The 27,106-nt window shown below is 33.3% G+C and overlaps 1 protein-coding gene and 1 non-coding gene across 2 annotated transcripts in view; both read left to right on the forward strand.

Annotated features, from left to right (window-relative positions):
• The first annotated feature begins 5,297 nt into the window (after positions 1-5,297).
• On the forward strand, positions 5,298-5,370 carry Trnar-acg (transfer RNA arginine (anticodon ACG)). The gene has a single exon. It is a non-coding gene; the product is annotated as a tRNA-Arg (tRNA).
• Positions 5,371-10,188: 4,818 nt separating this feature from the next.
• The window catches only part of LOC131855572 (homeobox protein unc-42), a 37,105-nt gene continuing 20,187 nt past the window's right edge, over positions 10,189-27,106 (forward strand). The window contains exon 1 of the mRNA XM_059206852.1: positions 10,189-10,702. Coding sequence (XP_059062835.1) covers positions 10,189-10,702 — 514 coding nt within the window. The remainder of the gene's footprint in view (positions 10,703-27,106) is intronic.

The following is a 27,106-nucleotide window of genomic DNA, read 5'->3' on the forward strand; positions in this document are numbered from 1 at the left end:
ATTACTGATAGTCACTCAAAATCCCATTTGTAGCGTTTTTCTTGCAGTATTAATATTTTATTGCTCCCAATTAACCTGCCTGGCAAATCGGAGAGGTTAAATAAATTATTAATCACTGAAAATTGTTCAAAAAGGATGAATTATAAAATTACCTCTCAAACGTTTCGTGGAAACCAAAAAGGGTGTATCATTTAAGATGACGACTGCATTTAAGAATATATAATTAAATCATAAAAATGTAAAATGAATACGTATTATGTAATATTACAATTTTGTCAAGTAATCGATTTTGTTAGTAGTAAACATCTTCTTTTCTATCTTAACAAGATTTATTATTTATTTTAAATATTATTGATTTTTAATACATAAAAAATAAATGACAGGTAGAAACACAAACATTTTTTTTTAAGAAGATTTGATTATATTATTATAAATCAATTTATGGTTATAATACTACAAGAGAGGTTTCATGTACTAACAACTTTTGTGATGAAAGACTAAAATGTAATTTGGTAAAAAATATGACTCATCATCCAAGGAATGTTTTAAAAGCTTTAGGTCCCTTAAGCCATATAAAACCCTCTATATATATTTGCATGTATTATGTATAGCTATCTTAGTTGTGTTGTTATTTGTACCACCTACTCTTTTTCTTATATTTTCACCGTCTACCTAAAGGTTGCCTGTAAGAGATTATTTAGCTATAAGACCGCTTGTACTCGTCATATAATTAATTAATATTTTCTGTAACTGGTGCTAAAAAGTGTAAAAATAAATAAATAAATGACCCTACTGATATTATAAACACTAAAGTTTGTGAATATTAATGTTTGTTACTCCTCTTTAACGCGAAAACTACTCTAATAGAGAAATTCTGATGAAATTTAGTACATCCACCGGTGTACTAAATTTTATACTCTAAATTAAGATAGTGTACATCGTTTTCCCCAATATAGGCAAGCAGCGCCGTAGAATATATCTAGTAAGCAACTAAGCATTAAACACAGCCCCGCCAGTAAGAATCTCTACGAGAACACTAACGTTATAAATATAAAAGTATTTCTATCTGTACTTCTTTATCTTTTTACGATTAAACAACTCAAAGATTTAATGAAATTGGATGTGATGTTAAGTTATATCACGAGGAGGGACATTGGCTCCCTTTTATGTAAAAAAACAGACGAGTTCCCAAACAACTGCTAGTTCGTAATAAAAACTGCCTTGCAACTGTAATAGAAAACTACATCCTTATATTATAAGAAAAAAGTCACTCCCATTAAATAGGTTGTTATGATAAGGATGATGAAAACATATGAATATGATATGAATAAGTAGGAGGCTGATAGCAAAGTTGTTTTAAAAAACAGATGTTCATTTCGATAATATTTGCAACGTTTAAAGTTATAAAAAATATATTACGGAAGTACAGTCTCCCTCTTAACAACTGAATGCACGAACTTGTGCGTTGTCTGTGAGTACGGAACGGGTTGCTTCGTACAGTTCACCCCTGAAAAGGGACCCTTGAACCCTTTCAGGGGTCGGCTGTAGGTATCTACTGGGAGCCGGGAAATTCGGCCCCTAATCGAAGGACAACCTCATATCGGGCTGTGTAATTTTTGTTTCCATTACTTACTGGATAATATTATGTTATATGTAAATATCATTATTATAGCTATATCAGAGACACTCAATCTCGTACAATAAGTTTTAGTTTGGATCCCAACATTATATAGATGGTATCATTAAAATTCTTCATGGTTTTCAGTAAACTTTGAATCTTCTTAAAAAAAAAATATATATAGTATGTTAAAATATAATAATGAGTCTAAAAATGTATTTTTCATATATTTACTAATTTTGATATTGATGGCTATACTAACTTGCTACTCCAAGTTGATTTAGTGACGGGTCGGTGGTCTAGCGATTAGCACGCCATACTTCCGATGGTCGCTAGTTCGATTCCGCGCACGATAAATTACCATCCTAATGATCTGGATGAAAGGCGATTCTCAATCGTGCGTTTATACAAGTTTTTTGTTTCGCACAATCTTATTGTAGAATCACGTTCCAGCAGTAGTATTTCATAACCGTTGTCCATTGTTGCGGGAGCTCATAGGCGACAATCACTTACCATCAGATGAGCATATCTGTCCCCTATGCTATAAAAAACCCGATATAAACATTTATATTCATGAGTATGTCTGTTTATCATTCTGGCCGTTTTCTATTTATACTATATATATATGTATTTACAAAAAAAAAATATGTAATGATTACATCAGTTGTCTAGTACCCATAATTGAAGCTCTGCTTATCTTGTGACTATATGGCGCTGTGTGAATTGTACAAGGTAATTACATTTTTTTTTTAAATACAATAACTGGACAACTGTAACAGTCCACTTTAAAGTCGACTGTTACAGTTGTACAGTTTATGGTAACAGTATCGGTAACAGTATCAATTATGCACATTTTCTTTTATTCTTCATTCCTATAACAAATCACAAATCAGTTACACCATCTAAATCTAAATCTAACTAATATTATGAACGCGAAAGTTTGTGAGTATGGATGGATGGATGGATGGATGGATGTTTGTTACTATTTCACACAAAAACTACTGAACGGATTTTGATGAAACTTTACCGTAAATAGTTTAAACATCAGAATAACACATAGACTGTTTCCTAACTAGTATTCTATATTCAAAAGGCTGTAAATATCAATTACATAGTCACCAAGTTGTACGATCGTCGTTGCTGTATTGTAAACAACTTTGTATATTGGGGTATGGATAAACGGCGGTCCACAGCGTCTAGCTGCCATTAAAAACTTATTAAACATCATCTCGAGCAATTACCCCATCCCCGTGTCACCCCTGGGATGCCCGCCGCCCCCGGCCTAGTGAAACTCCCGGGAAAATAGCTTGAAAGGATGGATGTCAACGAATGAATGCTATATGAGTTGTTTGTCATCTAAAAAGTAATTACGTTTTAATTTACATTTATATATATATTTGAAATTATTTAAGTAATAATGAAATTAGTATTATATTTGAAACTGTTCTTCGTCACAGCAGTTATTAGGTAATCTGTTTTTTTTATGTATAATAATGGAATGTTGCTCCCGCCTGCGCCAACGGTTTACGCTGGAGGGGCCGTACCAATGGAGAATGATAAGAAGAACATGAAGTCAGGTCATTTTTTAATTTCTCATTAATTTCTAGGAGGAACCGCGTGGAGGTCAACCTAACATTGCTAGCAATGAGGCCCTCATTTAGTCCAGTCTGTCCACATTACTAATAATAGATATCAATATTTCATTAATAAATAATTGACATGAATGAATGAAAAACACTTTATTGTTCCTCTCACAGAAAGAGTAATTACATAAATTAATATGTACATTAAATATGAAAATAATAAAAAATTAATTATAATATAGAGGTAACAATAGGAATAAAAATGGCGGCCTTATCGCTAAATAGCGATTTCTTCCAGGCAACCATAAAAAGCAAGTTTTTTTAGGATGGAGAGGAGTGATTAGACTGTATCTGGTCGAGGTATAACAATTAGTTGTTGGATGTACAATTTACATATCATATCTAGATTATTTATACAGTGAGCATGTCTGCTCACTATATAAATAATCTAGGTTCCCGATATTGACATACCAGTAATGTCTGTTTAATTATAAGATTAACTGTGTTATAACAAATTCTGTGATACAAATAATAAAGACTTAAAAAACTACATGTACCACCACATTTTATACATTAGATATTCATTTCATTTATTTTTATTTTATTTCATATAAAGTATTAAAATGTTAATAAATAAACAAAAATTAAAATAAGTAAATCAAATCAAATCAGAGTTAAATAGTTATATCATTTTAAAAACTTACAACCATGTTCTTATAAATATTTTCAGTCATTTATTTATTACAGCAATATTTACGTGAATATCCAAAGCAGTGCGACGAGGACGGACGGACGGATGGTCAGACGCGGCGATGCGGCGAGGCTTCGTTTATAGGACCGGACACTACGGATGCGGTGCACGAGGCGCGGTAAGCATCAACCGGAAGTTACCACGTCGTGCCCACGAATTTACCAATAAATATTTTCTCTATTTCCAATAGAATCATTGGCTTTTAATATTATATTATTACTAGTCAATTTGAGTTGTGGTCGAAATTCGACCATATGTGTAATCCATTTGACGGCCTCGGAGGTCTAGCGGTTTAACAGGGCGCTAAGCCGCTAGAAAATATTAATAGAATAAATAAATTAGGCATGGGTCACTCAATCATTGATAGGTATGAAAAATAAATGTTGGCCGTTTCTCAGACCTACCGACATGCACACCAAAATTTCATAAAAATCGGTAAAGTCGTTTCGGAGGAGTTCGTGCAAAAACTGCGAATACGAGAATTTTATATATTAGTAATTTCCAAAAAGTAATAGAAAATAATACTAAGCATAAATATACCAAATGGGAGAGTACCAGGGCTTCATTAGTTTGAAGGAGGCATATATGTAATTTGTCAGTGCTGTTGTTATTCGTACTATTCATTTGATCTGTGACTATAAACAGAGGGCGGTGCACACACATGTTCAAGTGAATGTTGCAAATTATTAGTTTGACGCAAATACTAATAGAAATTATTTATTTAAATCTGATTTACATTATATATCTGGAGATATTAAAGATACTACAGGGTTCAATCATTCTTAATTAACACATAGTATAAAATATACTATGTGTTGATTTACTCTAAAACAAAAACAACCAAATAGGAACAACAACTGCAATAAATTAATTAATGATTGAATGAATTATTGAATATCCTTGATTTTGCGCTTTGCAGGACTCTGCGTGACTGTGATATAATGTAGCCCATTTCTTTCTCAACACCAAATGTAATTTGCATACCTTATATATAATACCATGAGGCATGAGGCATAATAATAAAGGAATTATTAGTAATGTGGACTGATGATCCCACTGCTAGCAATGGATAGTCACTCAGTTTGACATCCACACGGCTGGAAAGCATCATGATAAATTCCTAGTGAATTTGTCATTATTCATCCTATAAATAATGACAAATTCACTAGTAACATAATTTACTCTTTATAGGATATAAAGAGTAAATTATTTTCTACGAAATCTAACGTAGATTCTAAAATACAATTGCATCAAATATCTAAATGTCCATTTCTATTTAAATGAATGTACAATACTTATAACTTACCATAGAGAAATGGATCTAAAATTTGGACACTGTTCTCACGGCCCTGTGGCGCAATGGATAACGCGTCTGACTACGGATCAGAAGATTCCAGGTTCGAATCCTGGCAGGGTCGTCTCCCTTTTATGAAATAAATAAGCTAGAAATTAGAGTGCTTGCATTTTCCCCTTAATAATATTTTTGGAGTTCGAAAATATTAGAATTCTTCTTTTCTTTTATTCCCTTATGGCGTATCTCAACGAACTATGCAATTTTTAATTATATTTTTTTACTGTGTTTCATAGTACAAGAGAATATATAAAGAAACTTCATTGCACTAACATCCAATATAGTTTATAAGACAGTCCTTCTCAAAGTGAGCAAAGACGCTAGAGAGAGAGACTTCTGAGGGCGCTAGACTTCTCCGACTGTCGTCGGTGGCCATCAAAGAAGACTTAACAAAAAACCTATTTACTTTGGCAGTTTCACATAGAGACTCGAATACAGAGCGTTCTTTGACACTTGTCGATATATGATCGAAACTATAGCTAAGTACTAAAACGTATCTATTATTTTTGTTTATTTTATTACCAGATTCTAGAGAAAACTTCCTACTAAATATCTAGATCTGTCTTATTTATTAAAGTACCATAAATTACAGAAACCTAAGATTAAAAAAATAATACTGTCATCTAAGCGTTTCACTTTACTATATTTCTTCCTAAAATTTTGAACAGAGCTGCGGAGAAGCTGTCTGGAGAATTTTTTTTTTTGAGTTTTATGAGTGTAAAGGATAATTTAAATTCTTTACTCTCTGTAAGTAAAAACATTAACATTGAGTACCTGTGTTTTACTCATATTTATTTAGTGATATAAAGAATAGCAGACAGGAACGTAAAATTCAAGATTATTTATTTATATAACATGTGTGATTCGTAGTGACGACATAAAGGGATTTTATATACACAGAACAAATTTGTTAGACATGTTTAGCCTAGATAGCATACAAAGTACTTAAATTCTACAAAAGTTATATTAAATGTTAATGTGAAGTACAATTATTGAAAAATAATAAATAAATTCAATTAATTGTAGCAAATTAACATTTTAATTTTTTAATTTTATAAGACTAAATAAGGAAAATACTTTGAGAACCTGTGCTGTAAACATACCTACTTAGTAACATATACAGGTATTTCCGTGTGCCCCACGAAAGTTTGCGCGGCACATTAAAACTTTGGGCCGAGTAGCGAATCTTTCACACCGGCTCATGTAGCTGCGAGCGGAATTAATTATCTACATAAGACCCCACCTGACTTGTTAATGTTAATACACGCGCCAACAAAGTCGAACACATATCTGGAGTTTTAGTTGAGTACCTACTGTAGTTACTTCCCACGTTTCATATATAAATACATATACTACACACCTAGTTTTAATTTAACTCGTAAAATCATCAGATTTTAGAAATTCGACTTTAAGATAAAACTTCAAAGTAGATTTTCCAAGATTTGGAATGTTTTAGTTAGTCCAGTATTATACTAGGTGATCGAGGATTGGGCTCTATAGCCCTGGGGCTGTGGTAGAATGCTAACGCGCACCAAAAGCGCGCACCAAAAGAGTGCACCCTGGGGTTTTAACCGGTAAGAGTCCGGCAGCACCCATCTACCTCCCTTGGGGTGGGTAAGTCTCCATGAGGATTTTCCACAGGTAAAAAAATATTATATTTGCGATATATGCCATGTTATTCATACGCATATCATAACTGCCTAAGTGCGTATGCTTTAGTTTCGTTTTTTGCGTTTAATTTTTTCAAAAGGCTACAGGTATAACTGCATATAGTCAAACGTATTTATAATACTGCCTATTAACCCGATCTTTATGTGCACAAACTTCCATTACCTATTCATATTTTTTATGAGATAAAAGATTAAACATTATTATAGTAGTTCTAAAAAAAGCATCTATATAAGGAACCCGACTTGCTTTAAAATAAAACCTGTACTTAGATTGTAGAATAAACTACCTACCGAGGTTTCCTCGAGAGACTGCAGCATGGGCATATTCATGTTCCTTAAGGGTCGGTAACGCGCACGTGATACCCCAGATGTTTCAGGCGTCCATAGACTACGGTAACCCTTTACCATCACATGGGCCGTGTGCCACCGTCGTAGAATAAAAAAACCATTTGCTATCTGTACCTTTCTTAAGGCACATCTATTATAGATACGTTACTACCTATACGTTTTCTAACTTAAGCTAATGTTTCGTGTCTTACTTCAAGGAGCGGGGAATCAATTAAAACTATAGTAAAGTTGTGAGACGTCACTCCCTACTCTAACACCCCAAAACTTATCCGAGTCACTCGTACTTCCGCGAATCCTATTTTACTTTGCCGGTATATTTGCAGCTTCTTAAATATCAAATTATTGTGGTATTAAATAAATATTACACTACTTGTCAAAGCATAAGATTGAATTTTCTTTATTTATATTCGAAACATTATGGAATATATGTAACATATTTTAAATTCATGATTATATAAATCATAATCATCACCATCTGTCTAACAGGGTCCTGAAGAAAATGTCTGTAAAATAGACTGTCCCATTCTAAGACATGTGGAACAGGTGATATGTTAGGGGGTTGTTCCACATTGGTTTTTACTAACATAAAATAAAATGGTTACTAAACACAATGGACTATATTATTGTCATTATATTTAATTATTTATTCAATTATTATATTTTTAGACCTTATGAACGTGTAACGTCCACTGGTTACTCTATTCTTTCAAATTTAAATTTAAAAATGAATCTGTATTATTGTAAACTCCGAAGTGACGAGCTGACGTTACCGTCAGAGCCTACCGTTGATATATCATGAGAATCTGTAATAGAGCTACTGAAAAAAGATATTTTGATTGACAAATGTTTGACGGCCTCGGTGGTCTAGCGGTTTAGTACATCGCCTTACTTCCGATGGTCGCGGGTTCGATTCCTCGCACGGCAAAAATATTATTCATGAGTATTAACGTTTGTACCGGTCTGGTTATTTTCTACGTGCAATATGTAAGCATTTACAATATATATATATATATACCTATGCATTTATAACAGTCATCTAGTACCCATAACACTAGCTAGCTTAATTTGGGTCTAGATGGCGCTGCGTGAATTGTCCTGAGATTATTATTATTATTAAATGTTACTGTGGTATTATTATTAAAATTCATAGTAGAAATTGAATCACAAACGCATTACAACATTCGGTAAGCGAACTCGATACCTTTAATGATATTCATAACCACCGCGTAGGGCTGCCACTGAAGGGTTGCTAGATGCGATCTTCAAATATTAATAACGCACTTGCCCCACTTATTATTCAAATATCAAGTGGATTCATATCTCTCCATCTATCTATATGTCGATCTATTTCATTGCTCTTTATTATGCCGCAAAAAACATTTAGTTCATTTTTTTATTCATGATTTTTTTTATTGTTATTACTTATGAATGTTTTCTTTATAATGTCGTCGACGGGCTAGCGGTTTAACACACCTTACTTTCAAAAATCGCCAGTTCGATTCCTCAAACAGTACAAACATTTGTATTCATGAGTATGACTGTGTGTACCAGTCCAGGTGTTTTGTATGTATATTACGTATGGATTTACAGAAAAAATGCATATAAGTGTCTATATCAATTGTCTAGTACTCATAACACAAGCTTTGCTTAGCTCGGGACTAGGTGGCAGTGTGTTAATTGTCAATTCTTATTTATTTATTTATAATAGTGAAATATCATGACACCATAAATACGACTGCTCCTACAGAGTAGCAGTGCATAATTGATGATATTATGATCTCCATGATGCTTCTCATGTATAGAAGCAATAAAATAGTAATTAATTAGTTGTGGCTCCATTGAAAATCATAGCGATAGTGACACATTGCGGTACCAGCTCTGTGAAGATCTTTTAAGTTTATAGAGCAATATGGTTTTAAGTTCTGTTATGTTTTCCACATTCTACTATGCTCTTTTAAAATCTTCTAGATGCAGACAATTCTAATGCAGTTTTTAGCAATAGACAGAGTGATTCAACAATAATATTGTAACATTGTAATTCATATGTGACTAGTATATCAGTAGAGATAACAAATCAAGATCACCATGGAAACTTAATAAATTTTTGGAAAATCTGGTATTCTGGTAGGGACATACCACGGTGATATTGTATGATAATAATGACCTAAATACCCAAAATTCCAATACTGCCCGAATAGGTAGGTAAGATACCTTTTATTAATATACCTAAATTTTACTTTAATTTACGCTGACAGGTTTATCCTATCTTTTAGGATTTATCTCTTCTATAAAAAGGCTTATTAGTTATAGTTATATTAATTAGGACTCATAGAAGTTATCAGAAACATTTCCACTACGCCCTTAACATTTTAATAATTAATCCCAAACTTAGAAACAACACACTATCACAAAGCACACTTTACATTACAATATATATCCAGCCATCTCTGTTTGCCGTTCTACCTTAAGAACTTCATACATGATTTCTGTTTTGTGAAACAAAACATGGTGCAATGCATAAACTTTAAACGCAAGATCGACGAGAAGCCATGGGGACAATAAAACAAAGAAAGCCTATCTGGCCCGGAGCGTTGGCAGCGAGCGCCCCTACCGAAGCCCCGCACCAATCAGCGCGGGGTACTCCGCCACCGCCCACAGGCGGCCCCGCCTTCGCACCCCCGGCTCGCGTGTCACTCGCACGGGGATGAATGAGACGCAGCATCCCTATAAAGATTACATCGATTATGGGGATGTGAGAACAGGTCTTTTCACTCTCGCCCGAGGGCGGCGACGTGCTCTCCTCTCGCGCAGTCGCGAACAATTAGCGCGCGGGGCGGCGTGGCCGGTGCGCAGCGCGCGTCACTATAATGTGGTTAGTCAGTGAGCGTCGGGGCCGAGCCGACGGCGAGGGTTCGGAACACGAGCTGCGAAGTGCGGGAGAGCGCTGGTCGCTCAGCCAGCGCGCCGGCCACAGCACGGTGGAGTTCAAGAGCGCGGCGTGCGCGGGGGCCAGCGAGCCGCCCGCGCCGCCCCTGGCCGCGCTGCCGGACCCGCAGCAGTTCAACATTTTCCCGGCCTTCTTCAGCCGGCAGCTCAACTTCACGGGTGGAGGTGGCTGCGGCCAAGGCTCCAAGATCATGGAAGAGTTGAGGCCGAACTTGGTCGGTGGTCTTCTCGGAGTGCCAGGTTTACTAGATGAGCACCAGTCGGATGCCAAGTTCTTACCATCTGGTGGTGAGAGCAAGTACACTCCTGACAAGGGGCGGAAGTGCAGCAATGCGTCGTCGTCATCTGCTGAGGAGTTCGGTGGGCTGTATGGTGGAGAACACGCGGCGACGCCACCTGCGCCGCCTCTTAGTCGTTCCTTACAGGATCACTCAGGTTTGTACCCAATATTTTATACTTATGTTTACCAGTAAAAATGTTATAAGTCGAGTTTTGCTAAATATCAAGTTTCTTTTTAAAAAAAATACAGATACAGAGACCTATGTAAAGATATAGTTCTACAACAAACTGTTGCATGATTCAGTAAATCATTTACAAAGAAACTAGTTTTATACTCAAGTCTACCATTGTACAATATGTTCAGTTTCAAAATATGTTCGTTTGAGAGGACATTCTTAAATCCACTTTCTTTACAAATCCGAACTTTTTTCTGATCGTAGTTTAAATTTAACATACACGTGCCAATACATTTAAAAAAATCAATAATTACAGACTCTTTATAAGTTTTAAGATGTTGGATATCATGCTTAAAGATTTATACAATTTAATGAAACTTAAGATGACTCTACGTAAGTCTATAGAGAGTTATAAGCATTAAATAGAAAATTGAAAAAGATGAATAGACTGTTGAATGTATATTGTACCTATTAAACGAATTTATCAGCAAATTAATCGTAAACCTGTTTACGATTATAAATATTCTGCCAGTACATGGAAAGACTGTAGTGTGAAAGAGTATAGATTATTCTACCCGTATACAGAAGGACAGTACACGAAAGGGAATAATAGATGTAGGTGATCGATGGCCGGTGGAAGTACAGACTAATCTATTATCAGATTCAATGTTTGTTAGCTGATGGAAGAATCAAAAGAACCGGCACGCATACTTAAAGTAGCATAGTTATGTATGTGGATATGGCAAGACTTGTGGGTAGGTAACAAAAGACTCTGTATCTCTGCCCATTCCGTAAAGGATCTGGCATGAGGATAGATAAAGAAATAAGCCTTTACTACTATTATCCCAGATACGGTACTCAGAGGCATTGTCAACTGGCGAGTTCATGTTGAATGCTACATTTGCGTTGGCGTTGGGCCACATTTCACTGAGTTCGAATAAATCAGTGAACCGATCAGGAAACCGAACAGTGTAACGAACCTTATATTGAAATTTAATATATCAGGTTGCAGGCCTCTGTTAGAGTAAATTTGGATTATTATCGGTGTTTCCATCACCGGAAATCAGTCACAAAGTTTTTTGTATTGGCCAGATTTGAAACGATTCTCAAGCAGGATAGTAAACCAATAGATAAATAGATGAAGAAAGCATATACAATATACGTAACAATGATATTTAAAATTATGATGCTAATGAATCTGTAACTATAATAATAATAATATTTCAGAACAATTCACATAGCTCCATCTAGTCCCAAGCCAAGTAGAGCTTGAATTATGAATATAAACAGATACAATTTTTAAGTACATACATACATATACAAACATTCATAATCATCAAACAACAAATGTTTGTACTGTATGATGAAACGAACCTGCGACCATCGGAAGTAAGGCGGTGTGCTAAACTGTTGGACCACCGAGGCGAAATACAAGATGGAGCTTTGATGGAGCCCTTTATTTCATACTCTCCCTAGTTCCGAGTGATCCAAATACATTCAGAAAGCACTATGGCACTAATGCAATTTCTAAAGCATGAGAATATATAGTAACTATTTAGTGCTTAGAAGGAGCAACATACGAGAAATGCCACGAGTGGCACTCTATAGTCTGTGGTATTGTGGTATTATTGGTCTGTTTTAAGGGTGTTTATTACTTTCAATAGGTCATGAGAGTTTCGTCATAGTACAGTTTTGACTCCATTCTAAACATAAACACAATATACAGTTAAGGCTGTTTTCGTTGTTGAAAAAATTTGAGGCACAGTCAATATTGTGATGAATGAATTTTATTTTTTTATTTAATACTAGCAACCAGTTCCGGTTTGCACTGATGCATTACAAATATTTGAATTTTTCGGCTTGTTCTACACTATAAGACGCATGTATCTGTACATATAAATAAAATTGGAGTGTCTCTTTGTAATACTGAAATAACCGTTTTTTACTACATGCATATGAATATAAACACGGTACATACACCAAAATAACATTTTTTACGATTTTTGTCTGTTTGTCTGTCTGTCTGTTTGGCTGGACCATTATTCACGGGACTTCTTTGGCAGGTATCTGTTGTAATAAGAAGTAACTTAGGATACTTTTATTTTAGAAAAATATAGTTAAATTCCATGCGGACGAAGTCGCGGGAACAGCGAGTTATACATAAAAACCTTCTTATATACTCTATCTATTGCTCAAAACTGCATTAAAATCCGTTGTATAATTTAAAAGATATAAGCGAACAGACAACGGCGGCGTCTCTGTTATATACATACTATGTAAAGATTTTAGACTATTTCAATTTAACGTGGCAAGAGGCCGCTGTCTCTTGGATTTAATTTTGTTTTGATATGAGTGTTTTTTTCATCTAAAAATCAGTCTGATATATAACTTAACACACAATCAAGTGTCGTCTAGATTTGAACTTACTACCTCTTTGGTATGAGCTGGTGTAGTAAACCACTTATCCACCTGACGATATACTCTTTATATTTGTATTATTATCAAAATTCTATGAAGGTTTTTTTTATGTTTTTAAAAGTAATACAAATTAATTTCTTAAGATGTATTGTGATATATCATTCTGATCATAAAAATTAAATAAATATATAATAAATTATTCTTTTTTTAAATTCATTGAACCGTCATAAATAATTTAAAGTTTAATACCTGAAATGCTAAAACTTTATTCATATTAGTTACTGCTTACTAATAGTACCTACAGTGGTATTACTACTGGTGGTAATCTTACCAAGAAAATTACTTCCAGCTAAAAATGATACAGAAAATGTTTAAGGTACATTGATATTAATTTATATTTAACTAATACTAAATTTTAAGCATTTCTTTTTTTTCTATATACATATTAATTAATGTTAAATTATAACTGGCTGAATATAAAAACAATTTGCAAACCTTTTTTTGATTTATGAAATCATTGACAATCAAGATTTTGCGGTTAACCATTTTGTACTTAATTATTTTACCGGGTATGTCGTGGTATTCCGTCCTATCCGTCATACTCGTGAACGAGTGCTGCTTGTAGGGACTGGTCTGCTCTTATCACTATGACTGATTTAATCTTATTGTGTTTTTATATTTGAGGCAAAATAAATTAGTGTTGGTTTCGACTTGTAAAATGTGATCTTACAAGGATTGTTTAAAAGAGCAACACACAAGTTTCTTGCTTATTCTTCTTGTAATGAGGCAGCTTTCCTTATAAGCGGTAGATTTTAAAAAAAATTGTTGACTATTCAAAATTGCTTAAATTAAGTTTATTTGAATAAATTATTTTCTATTCTATTCTAATTGACAAATTTGCATCAGTAAAAATTAATACTTTTTTCTATAAATCCGCGTTCCCAATTTTTTCAGCGCCTCATAGTATCTGCTAAGTTTTAATAAAAACCATTTAAATTTTCCTACCTCAATTAAAACAAAACGATTTTTGTACGAAACTGCCAGCCAGTTTTTAAAAATATTTCAGGTTCATTCATAGATTCAATTTCTGTTTAATTTTCATAAGGGCGGTGCCTACTCTTAATAAACGTAGCGTTCATTACTCTGTGATATAGACAATAAAAAATATACGAAATTATTTTGGCGCCAACTATTTTTGAATTAGGAATCAAATTAATTATGTATCTAATACAATGTGTTTTAGCATAGGCCCAATTTTAATAATTAATGTTTTAGTAATCTTAACAGAATTTAATTGTTGTTGTTTTTTTTTTGTAACTGTTTATTAGTCGATTTACTGTTATACTATGTACCTATATCATATAAATTTAAGAGATTAAGGAACCTTTTGGCACACTAGTGGATATAAAAGGTCCACTGTTGGATATATGCCTGTTACAATGCCTTCCACTACGTGCGATATTCCGCCCTCCGAATTCATCCGCTCCCGGCTTCCTTTTTGACGTCATCGATCTCTTTGTTAACCTATACGCGGACTCCACTCCTTGACTAAAGAAACAATTATATTTACTATCTGATTGTCTACTGAATATCTCCACCATGCATATGCAAGGTACCTATACATCATTGTATTTAAGCCTGGACAGAAATAATAAATAACTCTTGACAATTAACATAGTGCCATTTAGTCCCACTATTAGACAAATCATAATAAACATTTATATACTTTTTTTCTAAATGCATACATAATATATATAGGAAACACCTAGACCACAAACAATTATACTTATGAATATAAATGTTTGCACCGTACATGAAGTCGAACCCGCGACTGTCGGAAGTAAAGCGGTGTACTAAACCGCTAGACCACCGAGGCCGTCATCATGTTCGTGTCGAAAGTCTTGTTTCTTTTGCGTATCAAAGAATTAAGAATATAATTTACCTGTGCATCAATGGAGCGGGTAGTTTTACCATAAAAAAAAATCAAAACACAAAGAATGAAATCTCCACTAGATTTGCTCCCGGGCGTCACGTCGGGAACGCTATCCAGGATATGTGCACGTAATTACAATTCCAATTAGAGTAATATTGCAAACAATCGGCCCGAGGCTGACGTCATGAATACGAAATGTCACTAACGACCGCCTCCACGACCCCCCTCGGCCCCCGCACACCCTCCTGTTTTGGCCTACAGGCGTGCGAAGCCTGAATTTTCAAGCGGGCGGTTGCCAAGTCGTATACACGAGTACGAACAATTAATATGCAGTACATTCTGGTACTAACAAACTATATATGTATATACTAGCTGACCGGGCGAACGTTGTTTTCCCATATAAATTAATATCGCTATTAAAAAATTTAGTTTCGTGGTAGGAGGGTGAGAATTTTGAAGTGTATGTATTTTTAATACAACATCATAAAAATTTAGACCAAAATTTATAACGAAAGTTTTGGGGTGTCCCTTATACTACTTAGGGGTATAGAACATAGATAAGAACCTATTCGCAGACTATCGAGTGTACATATAAAATTTCATCAATATAAGCCCTTTCAGAGAAGTACGGAAACTAACACGAAATTTTATAAGATATAGTCTATAATATTCAGTTTATTTTCTTACCCATATAATAAAAACAGTTTTTTTACTAACAAATGACATTGGATGGTTAGATATGGGAGACAGAAGTCTAAGATTCTCTTGTACTATGAATCCCCAGGCATCCTCTTCTCTATGAAATATAAAACAATACAGAAAACTTATAAACTAACTAGCGGTACCTGCGACTTCGTCCGCGTGGAATTTAACTTTATTTTTCTAAAATACAAGTAGCCTAAGTTACTCCTTATTACGTCAGCTACCTGCCAAAAAAAGTCTCGTCAAAATCGGTCTAGCCATTTCAGAGATTAGCGGGAACAAACAGACAGATAAAAATTGTAAAAAATGTTATTTTGGTGTATGGTGTATTTATATTCATATGCATGTAGTAAAAAACGGTTATTTCAATATTACAAACAGACACTCCAATTTTATTTATATGTAAAAACTGAACATAAGTGTGAGTTAGTTGTATGTGAGTACGATAATTTGTAATTAGGGTGGAAGCAAAAATAACTGAAAACTAATAAGAATGAGTATTCAGTTATCTGAATTTGCCAGTAGAACTCCCGTTACATCATAGTCAAGTTTTTTTAGCTAACATATTTGCAGCTTGTAGGTCTTTGAAGATCTTTGAACTCCAACGCCTTCACCTTCTTAAACTAGAGGGGAAATAATTGTTTGTAATATAGACATAGACACTAGTAGATTGCTAACAATATAGAGTATATTAAGGTCGATATTTATGCGATTTCCCGACTATTAGATTATCGACAATGTTGAGTAGCTGCAGGTCGACCTTCCAGTAGTCACACCTGGATACTATTTGGTTCATTTTTGGTGAATTGGTCAAGATGAGTCTAAAGTCATATTGATCTGATATTGTTTTCATATTATCAAAAAATCTATCCAAAATCATAAATTTTAATGATGTACCTTCTCTGCGTATTAAACTGCAATATAGCTTATAAAGCAAAAATTCCAGCTGAATTTCCACGCATACAGTTTTATGTACATTCGAAAATGTATATGCATTATATATACACATTAGACATATATTGACTGCCTCGATGGTCTAGTGGTTTAGCATACCGGTTTAATATCTAATGGTCGCGTGTTCTATTCCTCCCACGGTACAAACATTTGTATTCATGAGCATGATTGTTTGTATCGGTCTGTGTGTTTTCTATTTCTATTTTGTGTATAATATGTATTTATTCACAAAAAAACAATGCATCCATGTACTTATATGATTTGTCTAGTACCCATAACACAAGCTCTGCTTGTCTTAGGACTAGATGGCGCTGTGTGAATTGTCCTGAGATATTATTATTATTATATATGAATAAGTCCGTAAGTATATACATATGTATGTTAACTTACATTGCACTGAACATAAAGTCGGGTATACAACATGGCGTCACGTAGAGCCAGCACTGACAATGGCTGCGAGAGACGTGCTCACGTGACAAACCCTTACCCACCCACTTTGTATGGACTGCGCTCTTTTTACATTCTTCTAAACTACACTCACACAATTGCATACATCTACATTTTCAACCGACTCCAATAAAAGGTGGTTCACAGTACAATATATTCGAAGTCAAAGTTATTCATGTAGAACATTTTATACCTTATTTATTTTTTAGCACTGTTATTTATCGTTACGTTATTTTATTACTATACCATATCTACCTACCGGTTTGACTTACTTTAATAATAATAATGTTTACTCTAATTTCCTTTACATGAAATATATTATTTTTAGACTATTTTTTCATGTCATATTTAGTGTGTTTTATTCCAATCGCTTCAAAAATAATAAAGTAAGGATGACATTTTTTATTCTGAATAAATACAGATAAGGTATATATTTATACATTTTTAACTTTACATATGCGACAATTTTATTATTTTTGAATAATATAAAAGATTCGTATTAAATAAAAGAATAATTCATATGAAAGGTATGTAACGTAACGTAAGTTCATAAGTCAAATGCACGTCATAACACTTAAAATAATAAACTTGTAGACTGGCTATTTAACACTTTTTCCAGTGTTTTATTACACAATCAATTCTTATAATATATTATTTGACTTGTCTCCTTGCCACTATTCGGTGTAACTGGTTGCATTTGAAAATAAAACATTTTCACTTTCAACGTTTTGACTTCATCACTTGAAGGTTTAGGATTGTTATAATGTGGCTTCATATTATCTTTGCTATTTCCATTTAGTTCCTCCTCATATTCAGGCATCTGGTTATAATGTGGCTTAATAAGTTCTCTTCTATCTTCATTTAACTCTTCCACATATCCAGGCTTTTTATGTATTTTTGAAGCATCAATTAATTCTACTTCATCTTCATTTCCTATACTATCCTGGTCTCGCAATTGTTCGAATCTATGTGGTGGTGATGTTACTCTATCGCCAGTGAACTGTTCAACGTCTGGATTTTCTTTGATAATATCCTTATTTGGATCAAACAATCTTATACCACTACCATGGTTCATTTGAGCCTGAGGTGTATTCATATTAGGATTATGGACATGTGGTGGATGAAATCTATCAAAATTCAGGTTGTTCTGTCTGTTTGGTATACCAAGAATGTTTTCCATCTCATTCAAAATTCCAGCGTCAGCTACAATAGAGATTCCTGTGAAACAAAATTAATCATATAAAATACATTCTTGTGCCGATTTGTGTATTCAAATTAATAGATTATTAATTATTAGATAAGAAGTATCGCCGTTAATGCAATTTACATTGTTTTCTTAATTACAATAAATATTAACTATTATTACACTGTATATTACTATTACAAGACTTTGTTTAGCTATTAGATACTTTATTATCATTTAAACATGTTTATCTTATAAGTAAATGTGAATACATCAATAATTATATATAAAAACTACAGTTAAACGGGTCTTAATTTAATGCTAAATAAAATAAAATGTGAAAAAACAGACTAGTGACGGCAGTAGAAAAACCTGCATTAACATGGCTGTACTGCAGTCAGCTCGTGACCACAGCGACAAAGTTGCACTAAACTTTGTCGAAACGTCGAGAGAAGATAATGAGAAATACCTTTATCTTATATATAAAATTCTCGTGTCACAGTTTTCGTTCCCATACTCCTCTGAAACGGCTTGACCGATTCTCATGAAATTTTGTGAGCGTATTGAGTAGATCTGAGAATCGGCCAACATCTATTTTTCATCCCCCTAATTTTTTTTTATTTAAAGGCAAAACAACGTTTGCCGTGACAACTAGTTTTCTATAAAATTATTCGTGTCCCTTTTAACTATATTAATGTATATTAACGGTCTCCTTTTAAGCAATAGCCCTGTATAAGCCTTATATAATAATTAGTATATAAATTGAAATGTTAATATATCTTACCAGCAACGATGAATATTTTCAAATAAACAAGTACCATTTTCATATTCAATTGCACTAGTGAATCAACTATCAAAGTACAAAATTTTCAATTGGACGTCATTTTTTGTGTTTATTCCAAACTTTATGTATTCATATTTTACAAAATCAGTTCAAGATGGATGGATTCGATGATTATTTCTGCATTATTCCTTTATATCCGTGTATATGGATGAATAATTATTCGATTTTATCAATTGTTCCCTCGAATTGATAATATCGAATGTCTATTATTATATTTTTTCTGAAAAGACACGTATGTTTCACACTACAGCTAATTTAAAACTAAATTACAATACATAACCATAATTCGATCAAATGAGAATATTATGGTAAATAAATTATACACTAATGAGGTCAGTTTTTAACAAGACACAAACTCGATTGTTTTTTAATGAGTTTCAATTGAATGAATGTTAATTTGAAAATGAATTCGTAAAATAATGACATCATAGTTTGGTATTATAGAAATCATTACAATATGGATGTCAACTTAATTCCAATATTGTATATCATATATCTATAGTAAATGTTATAAATGCGAAAGTATTTATATCTGTCTGCCACCTTTTCACATTGAAATGAAACCATGTTACTGAATAATGTATCAAATATTTTATACATCGATAATTATATCGCAAAAAGCAAAGAGAATATAAAAATTCTATTTTGAAATATTATTAAATATAGATTCACCACGCAATAAATAATAATCAAACAGTACAATTATTTTCGAAAACTGTTTATTGATATAGGACACCTCAACCACAAATCCAAGTAATTGTTTTATATTATTATTTTACCTGCTGTCTCTAACTGTAAAATGAAATATTGAAAAAAAAAACATACATAATATGGGCCACATCTTATTACATTAAAATCGGAAAATACGTATTCAAAACATAAATTAAATAAATATTTCGATGCTACGATTATTCAATACTTTTAAAGATTTATATCGAATAATATAACAGAATGTATAAAGAATATTACTTATGTATAGAATCGGACTTTAACAATACATAATTAATGCTACTTAATATTCTTGATAAAAAACTCGTAAATCCAGTTCCATTTACAATAAAATATAACTGTAAAAATTCAGATAAGTTCCAATTTTTATTTTTATTAACTACACTATTACACATGTAGTTAATAAAAAGTTTACTTTCGAGTTTTATTATATAGTTTTTTTTTTGGCAAAATGAAGATATCAGCTTATCAGGTTCCTCCAGGTTACCCCTAAACATGGGTAACGAGTACTGCCACACTTCCACCAGTTAAAACCCCAAGGTGTACCTCTTATCGCCTATTAGCCTAGCCACGAATGTGCTTGAGCATTCTTTCACAGGAATATATTTTTTTTTTATTTATTTAAGATTTGAATTCTATAATTTTACAGTAGATAGATAGACAAGTACATTTCAAAGTAGGATAATTATGGACGCTGTTGGGCACAGCAAGCGGAAGAGAAGAGAGGTATAACAAACTATATATAGTTTGTTCTATATTAATATAATTTATGTTATAGTACCTACACGAAGGGTGGAGTGCAGTTGTTGTTTATTTGTAGAGGAGCCTAATGGCCTAATTGCTAGGAATGTAACCTATTAGGTCGAATAGGTTTTTCCCTGGAAACCATTGTGATTTACTATTCCCTGTGATTTACTGAGATGGACTAACTGACGTAACATCATACTTATTTCATTATTCTCTACTGATACCCCGCCAACTATGTGCAACATATGAGTACAATTATCATCCATAAATAACGATAAATAAATTATTTTCCGCACTTATTATTAAATTTATTTATCAATTAAAATCGTATCAATAATAATGGACATTCAATAAAAAATATTAAGTCTCTTAGCGGTATATACCTCATTTTTAAAGTCATAATAAAATTGAAAAAATGTATATCACTAATATAATTATCAATACTTATCTAATATTCATATATCTAAATTTACAGAATATAAAACGACTATAATAAATTTTACTTTTACTTCAAATCAATACTTGCAATTAAATTCAAGCATATATGAAACATTTAACGTTTCACTAAGTACCGTCAAGTACCGTCACATTTTGACGGCAGCTGTCACAAATTGCAGTGTTAAACGATTAAACGTTAATCCATATAATTTGAGCCTTATGCTGCTCGAAATAAAGATGTTTGTTTTAATAATAGATATTGCTGGATTTAATATGTGTCGCGTGGCGGTCGTGTGCATTCTCACCTGTCTAGTGAGTGCACCCCTTTACAATCGACCGCTAGTGTGAATAGGACGGAAGTGTAGTTGGCTCTTAATAATCGTTTACTTCCATTGTGCAGACATGTAGAAATGATATATTGAATTGTCAAAGCTTTGTGTTGTCACCTTTTTCATACAATTTCGACCAATTTTTTGTAACTTTTATACACACGATTAGATATACATACTTACGTATTTATAATAAGTAGTGGCTGCCCAGTGGTCGAAGTTCGTATAATTAATTAAATTATAACTTTTTCTTATCAAAGACTAAGATAAGTATATGTGCGTGTTTGTCACAAGTACATGGCAATGTGTACATGTTTTTTTTATTGATTTAATGATTTTATGAATAATTAATAAATATATAAGCATTCTTCTTCATTTCGAAATTTCGGACGGAGGTGCCGTCCGAGCAATTTTTGTAAAAAGGGGTACAACGTTTCTGCTTTAGAAAACTGTGATAAAATTACTACAAATAAGCCTAGCCTTTGCATAGATGTGCTTTTCTAAAAGAGGGTGTTATCCCTTGAAACAGTCATATCAAAGATACATGCATCCGGCTCCCGGACTGTATCAATAAGGCCCGCAATCGCAATGTGACACAGAAAGAAGAATCATGTGATGACTTCGCTCGATTCCTGTAAGAAAGTTTTAATTCAGTATATTTTTTTATTTGAATCAGGGCTATACATTCTAAATCTATCTATATATATATAACTCAAAGGTGACTGACGTAGTGATCTATTAACGCACAGCCCAAACCACTGGACGGATCGGGCTGAAATTTGGCATGCAGGTAGATGTTATAACGTAGGCATCCGCTAAGAAAGGATTTTGATTAATTATACCCCCAAGGGGATAAAATAGGGGATGAAAGTTTGTACGAAAGTTTGTCAATTTTAAACCGATCGGGCTGAGACTTTGCATGCATAAATCTACTATGCACAACGAATGAGAGGCCAATTGCGGAAAATGGAGTCTACATCTAATAGGACATAAGCATCCCCTAAGAAAGGATTTTGAGACATTCCACCCCTAAGGGGATAAATTAACGCTAGCGAAGCCGCGGGCAAAAGCTAGTGTAATATATAGCCCACTGGAAAATTTAATTTGACACCTCCACCATTAAACAATATCTTGTAGACGACCTGGACTTCAGACAGCAATATCAGTATTAAATTAATAAGAATATTGTTACCACACCTGTTGCATATAATCTTGACTTCATCAGCACAGGATGCCAGGGATCAAACTAGTTCAGCTCAAGTTCTGTCTGGACTTGATATATCTGTTTAATTTACTCAATTTAATCCACATACCTGAACCAATAGAGCATATTTGACGGCCTCGGTGTTTGACGGTCTAGCCGTTTAGAACACCGCCTAACTTCCGATAGTCGCAGGTTCGATTCATCGCCCTGAAGGAGACTTCTATAGGAAGTCAAAACAATTGTTCGCAAAAATAAAAACATAGTTAACTAAATTCTCGTACATAATTATAAACTAAAATAAAAAGACCTTTAAACTCCGTCCTTGGAGAAGTAGTTTAGCATGCACAAGAGGCAGAAATGTTCTAAATTCCGCAAATAAATAATTATAATTTCAGAATAAAGGGCTTTATTATTATTGATGTAGGTAATATTTTAATCTATCAACGCATATTTACATTCCACTGCTGAAATCTATCAAATCCCCATAAAAAGCTAACCAATATGCGCATAATAAATGTCTAGTTAAGGGCCTACTCGACATAATGGAGTGTCGCGGCGTATGCGCATTGCACCCTCCCGGTTGGGGTTTGAATCCGCTAAACCTATTGTAATTACGCACCGGATCAGCTGGCACTCGAAAAAAGTTACCGTAAATGAATGGGTGGATAAAAATGCTAGTTATTTTGCAAATTTACACATTCAGTTCTAATATTATTATTTTTTCTCTTTAATTATTTAGGAGTTAGATTACATTTTTAAATGTTAGCCCCTTAGTCCGTCTTAGCTTCTAAATTAATTACATATTTTATATTACATGTAAACTACTCTAAAGACAAATATTATGGATTTAAACTTTTACTCACAAAATAAATTAATACAAATTGTTATGATTCAGAACGGCAGGATCAATATACAACTATTTAATAAAAACCAGGAATAATTGTGTATGTACATATAGTCGTATTTCCCATGAGAGATGACAAGCAAGTAAAAAATAAAATATAAAAAAAGGTAACAAAATTATACCAATATCTATAAAAAATATAGTGGACAAACTGCCAGCAACAAATTGAAATAACTATAGTATAATATGGGATTAACAGTCAACTCTAATTAATTAGTTATCCTAAACTTTTCTGACTGCAAACATTCAATTACATTATTTTTATTATTAACCGGGTCTTACACGAATAATTTTATGGCAAATAGGTATTTATCTGAACCGTCAGTCAACTCCTGACCACGGATAGTGTAACTGAAGCGAAACGTCGATTATTTGTTATAAAATTATTCATGTTAAGACCCGGTTAATAATATAAATAATGTATATTAAAAACGAATGTATAAAAAAAATATTCATTTAGTTCACTATTTTCTATTTATTTTGCCAACTGATGTGAATCCCGTATGACCACAGATCAAAAGCTGATAGATTGCAATCTGTGGATTTGTGGCATTTGCGTCGATCAGGAATCTATTAACACCGCGACATATGCATCCCGCCAGAGGGTAGACCCCCATCAGTGCTCCAAAGGTGGTCCGGTAGGGTGTCTCTATAGATAGATTTAGGTTGAATGTAGGATATTTTTATTCCTTTGTACGTTTATTGTTCAACTGGAATGAGAATATGCGCTATAAAGAAGGAGCGGTGTAGTTTAGCGGTTAGTAAACTGTAGGTACTTTTAAATTGGGTTTCGGAGGACAAATTGGAGTTTAATAACCTTTTCGTTGATATTTATTAGATAGAATTTGTAGACTACGTCCTACTACGTACCTAAGTATCACCTATTTTAACCGTCAAGCAGCTTGTTTTGTAAGCTATGTTTCGGTTGTAGGGTCAGGTTAGGCAATGACATTATAGGACAACAGGCTTCATATTTTAGTCCTCCAGAATGGGAAAGCGTCAGTATCACGGACGTCCTATGATAACGTGATGTACGTGGTGCTGTTTATATATATATTGTTTATATATAGAACAATATTTTCCAGGGAACTGTTAGTAATGTGGACTAATAACTCGATTGCTAGCAATGATACATTCAGGTTGAGTTCCACGTAGTTTCCTCTGACAACACTCTCATTATTATCATATCGTCCTGGTGCCCCGCCAGCGTAAACCGTTAGCGCAGGCGGGTGCACCGTTCCATTATCATCTATGAGAAAAAAAATACCACTTTCCATCAGGTCAGGATATCTTTATTCATGTATGTCTATTACAGATTCTTATGATATGTCAAATCTACAGTCAGTTCGAAATGATTTCGAGATAAGAAAAACTGACAAGAAACTCAGCTAGTATGCATCTCAAATAAATGTTGTTAGATGTTTACAATAATACAAATTAATTTAAATTTAAATTTGGAGAATATAGTGACCACTTGACTTGTTTATTATTCAAATTACAGAATATTGGTCAAACATTTGTATGTCACAGCTCGCTTTTATATAGGTACTTCTTGTTAACATCAATGTCATCAGATTTCGTACTATAATGTCATCAACAGGCGACACTTTCCTCTGTGACACAGTCACCCGACACTTCGTCGTGGTCGCAGATGGCGCTTTTATCTCAATCGTCATAATTAGGGGATTACAGCCCCCTAATGACATGTTACATTGAATCTCTGTTACGCCCCCGAACAAATGTTCACTACTTTGTTACAAATAAATAATTTTGACTCGGCCCTTGTCGTACGGTAGTGTGTTTGTGTTGTGTTGACAGACGGGACAAATTGTTATATATTTTCTTAAATTTTGTAGAGAAATTCAACTTTATTGAAGTAACATCATCCACTTTATTGTTCAAATGGTCCAAAATATTTTTTTGTGTTTGAATTCAGTTAGAAAAAAATAACAGAAGCATCTATTTGTTTTTAGTTATAGCACATATAACATAATATTACATAGTTATAGTTTGTACTGCATATTAAGAGATTCATTCATATTTTTTTCCAAGTGTACATCTACTTGAATATCTTGACATCGAACAAAATAAAATAAATTTAAATAAAATGTATATTATACAAGTTATACATATTATTTATTAATTTAAAATATTTTATAAGCCAAATTCTTTCAAAACGTTGGATAATATTTTATACAAGAACTTGTGAAAACTAGAAAAAGAAAAGCGCTTAAAACGTCTATATTTAACGGCATAATTGCATCTCGGAAAAACGTCAGGTAAAAAGCGAAACCAATATATTCGCCATCAAAGTCCCAAAAATGTGGAAGCTGAAAAAATACAGCGCTTTAAACGTTAAAAGGCGTCGTTTACCGCGAACGCAAACACTTAGCTACACGTTAATTAGTAAGTAGCTAGGAACGCCGTCAAAGGGAATGCATGAATACTTGTCCGTGCTTTTAAAATGTCCCCTCGTAATTGGAAGCCAAGAGAAACCCTGGGTAAACTGATTATGTCGCCAATATGCGATATTTTTTTCAGAGCAACGAATTTCAAACGGTTTTGGTACACACGTAACTTGTTTCAAATAAAACATGTGGCAGCATATGAATTTAGAATACTTTGTGAGTGGTAGAGATTCTCTTTAACCGATTTTAAAAGGAGGTCTTCGATTTTCTTTTTTTATTTTATAATGTTCCCCTTACAATTGGAAGCCAGGAGAAAACCTGGGTAAACTGATTATGTCGCCAATATGCAACATTTTTTTTTCAGAACAACAAATTTCATACGGTTTTGGTACACACTTAACTTGTTTCAAATAAAGCATGTGGCAGCATATGAATTTAGAATACTTTGTGAGTGTTAGAGATTCTCTTTGACCGATTTTATAATTAATAATAACCTTGGATAAACTGATTTTTGTCAGAGCAACGAACTTCAAACGTTTCAAACAGTTTTAATATAGACGAAACTTCTTTCATATAAAACATGTGGCCATACATGAATTTGGAATACTTTGTGATCGATTTCAATAAAGGTAACATTCGATTTTCTGGGTTTATTTTAAAATGTTCTCATATTATTTAAAATGTTTTTTTTTCATAGCAACGATATTCAAACGGTTTTAATAAACACATAACTTGTTTCAATTAAAACATGTGTGAATTTGAAATACTTTCACAAAGTATTGCAAATTCTCTTTGACCGATTTTATAAAGCGAACTTTGATTGTTTATTTTATAATATCCCCCTTATAATTGGAAGCTAGATGAAAATCTGGGTAAACTGATTATGTCGCTAATATGATTTTAATCAGAGTAACGAACTTATTTTAATACACACAAAACTTGTTTCATATATATATAAATTTCTAATGCTCTACGAGCGTTAAAGATTCTATTTCACAGATTTCAAAAAGCGCCTTCGATTTTCTGTCTTTATTTTAAGTAATGTTTTACTTTTTAATTTGTTGATTCTAATACAAACTGGTCTATAGGAACCCCAGAAAGTATTTTCAGGAAGTATCTTTCATACAAATTTTAATGTAATCAT

Source organism: Achroia grisella, unplaced genomic scaffold, assembly GCF_030625045.1.
Source record: "Achroia grisella isolate CSIRO2021 unplaced genomic scaffold, CSIRO_AGI_Agris_v1 utg1062, whole genome shotgun sequence".
Taxonomy (NCBI): domain Eukaryota; kingdom Metazoa; phylum Arthropoda; class Insecta; order Lepidoptera; family Pyralidae; genus Achroia; species Achroia grisella.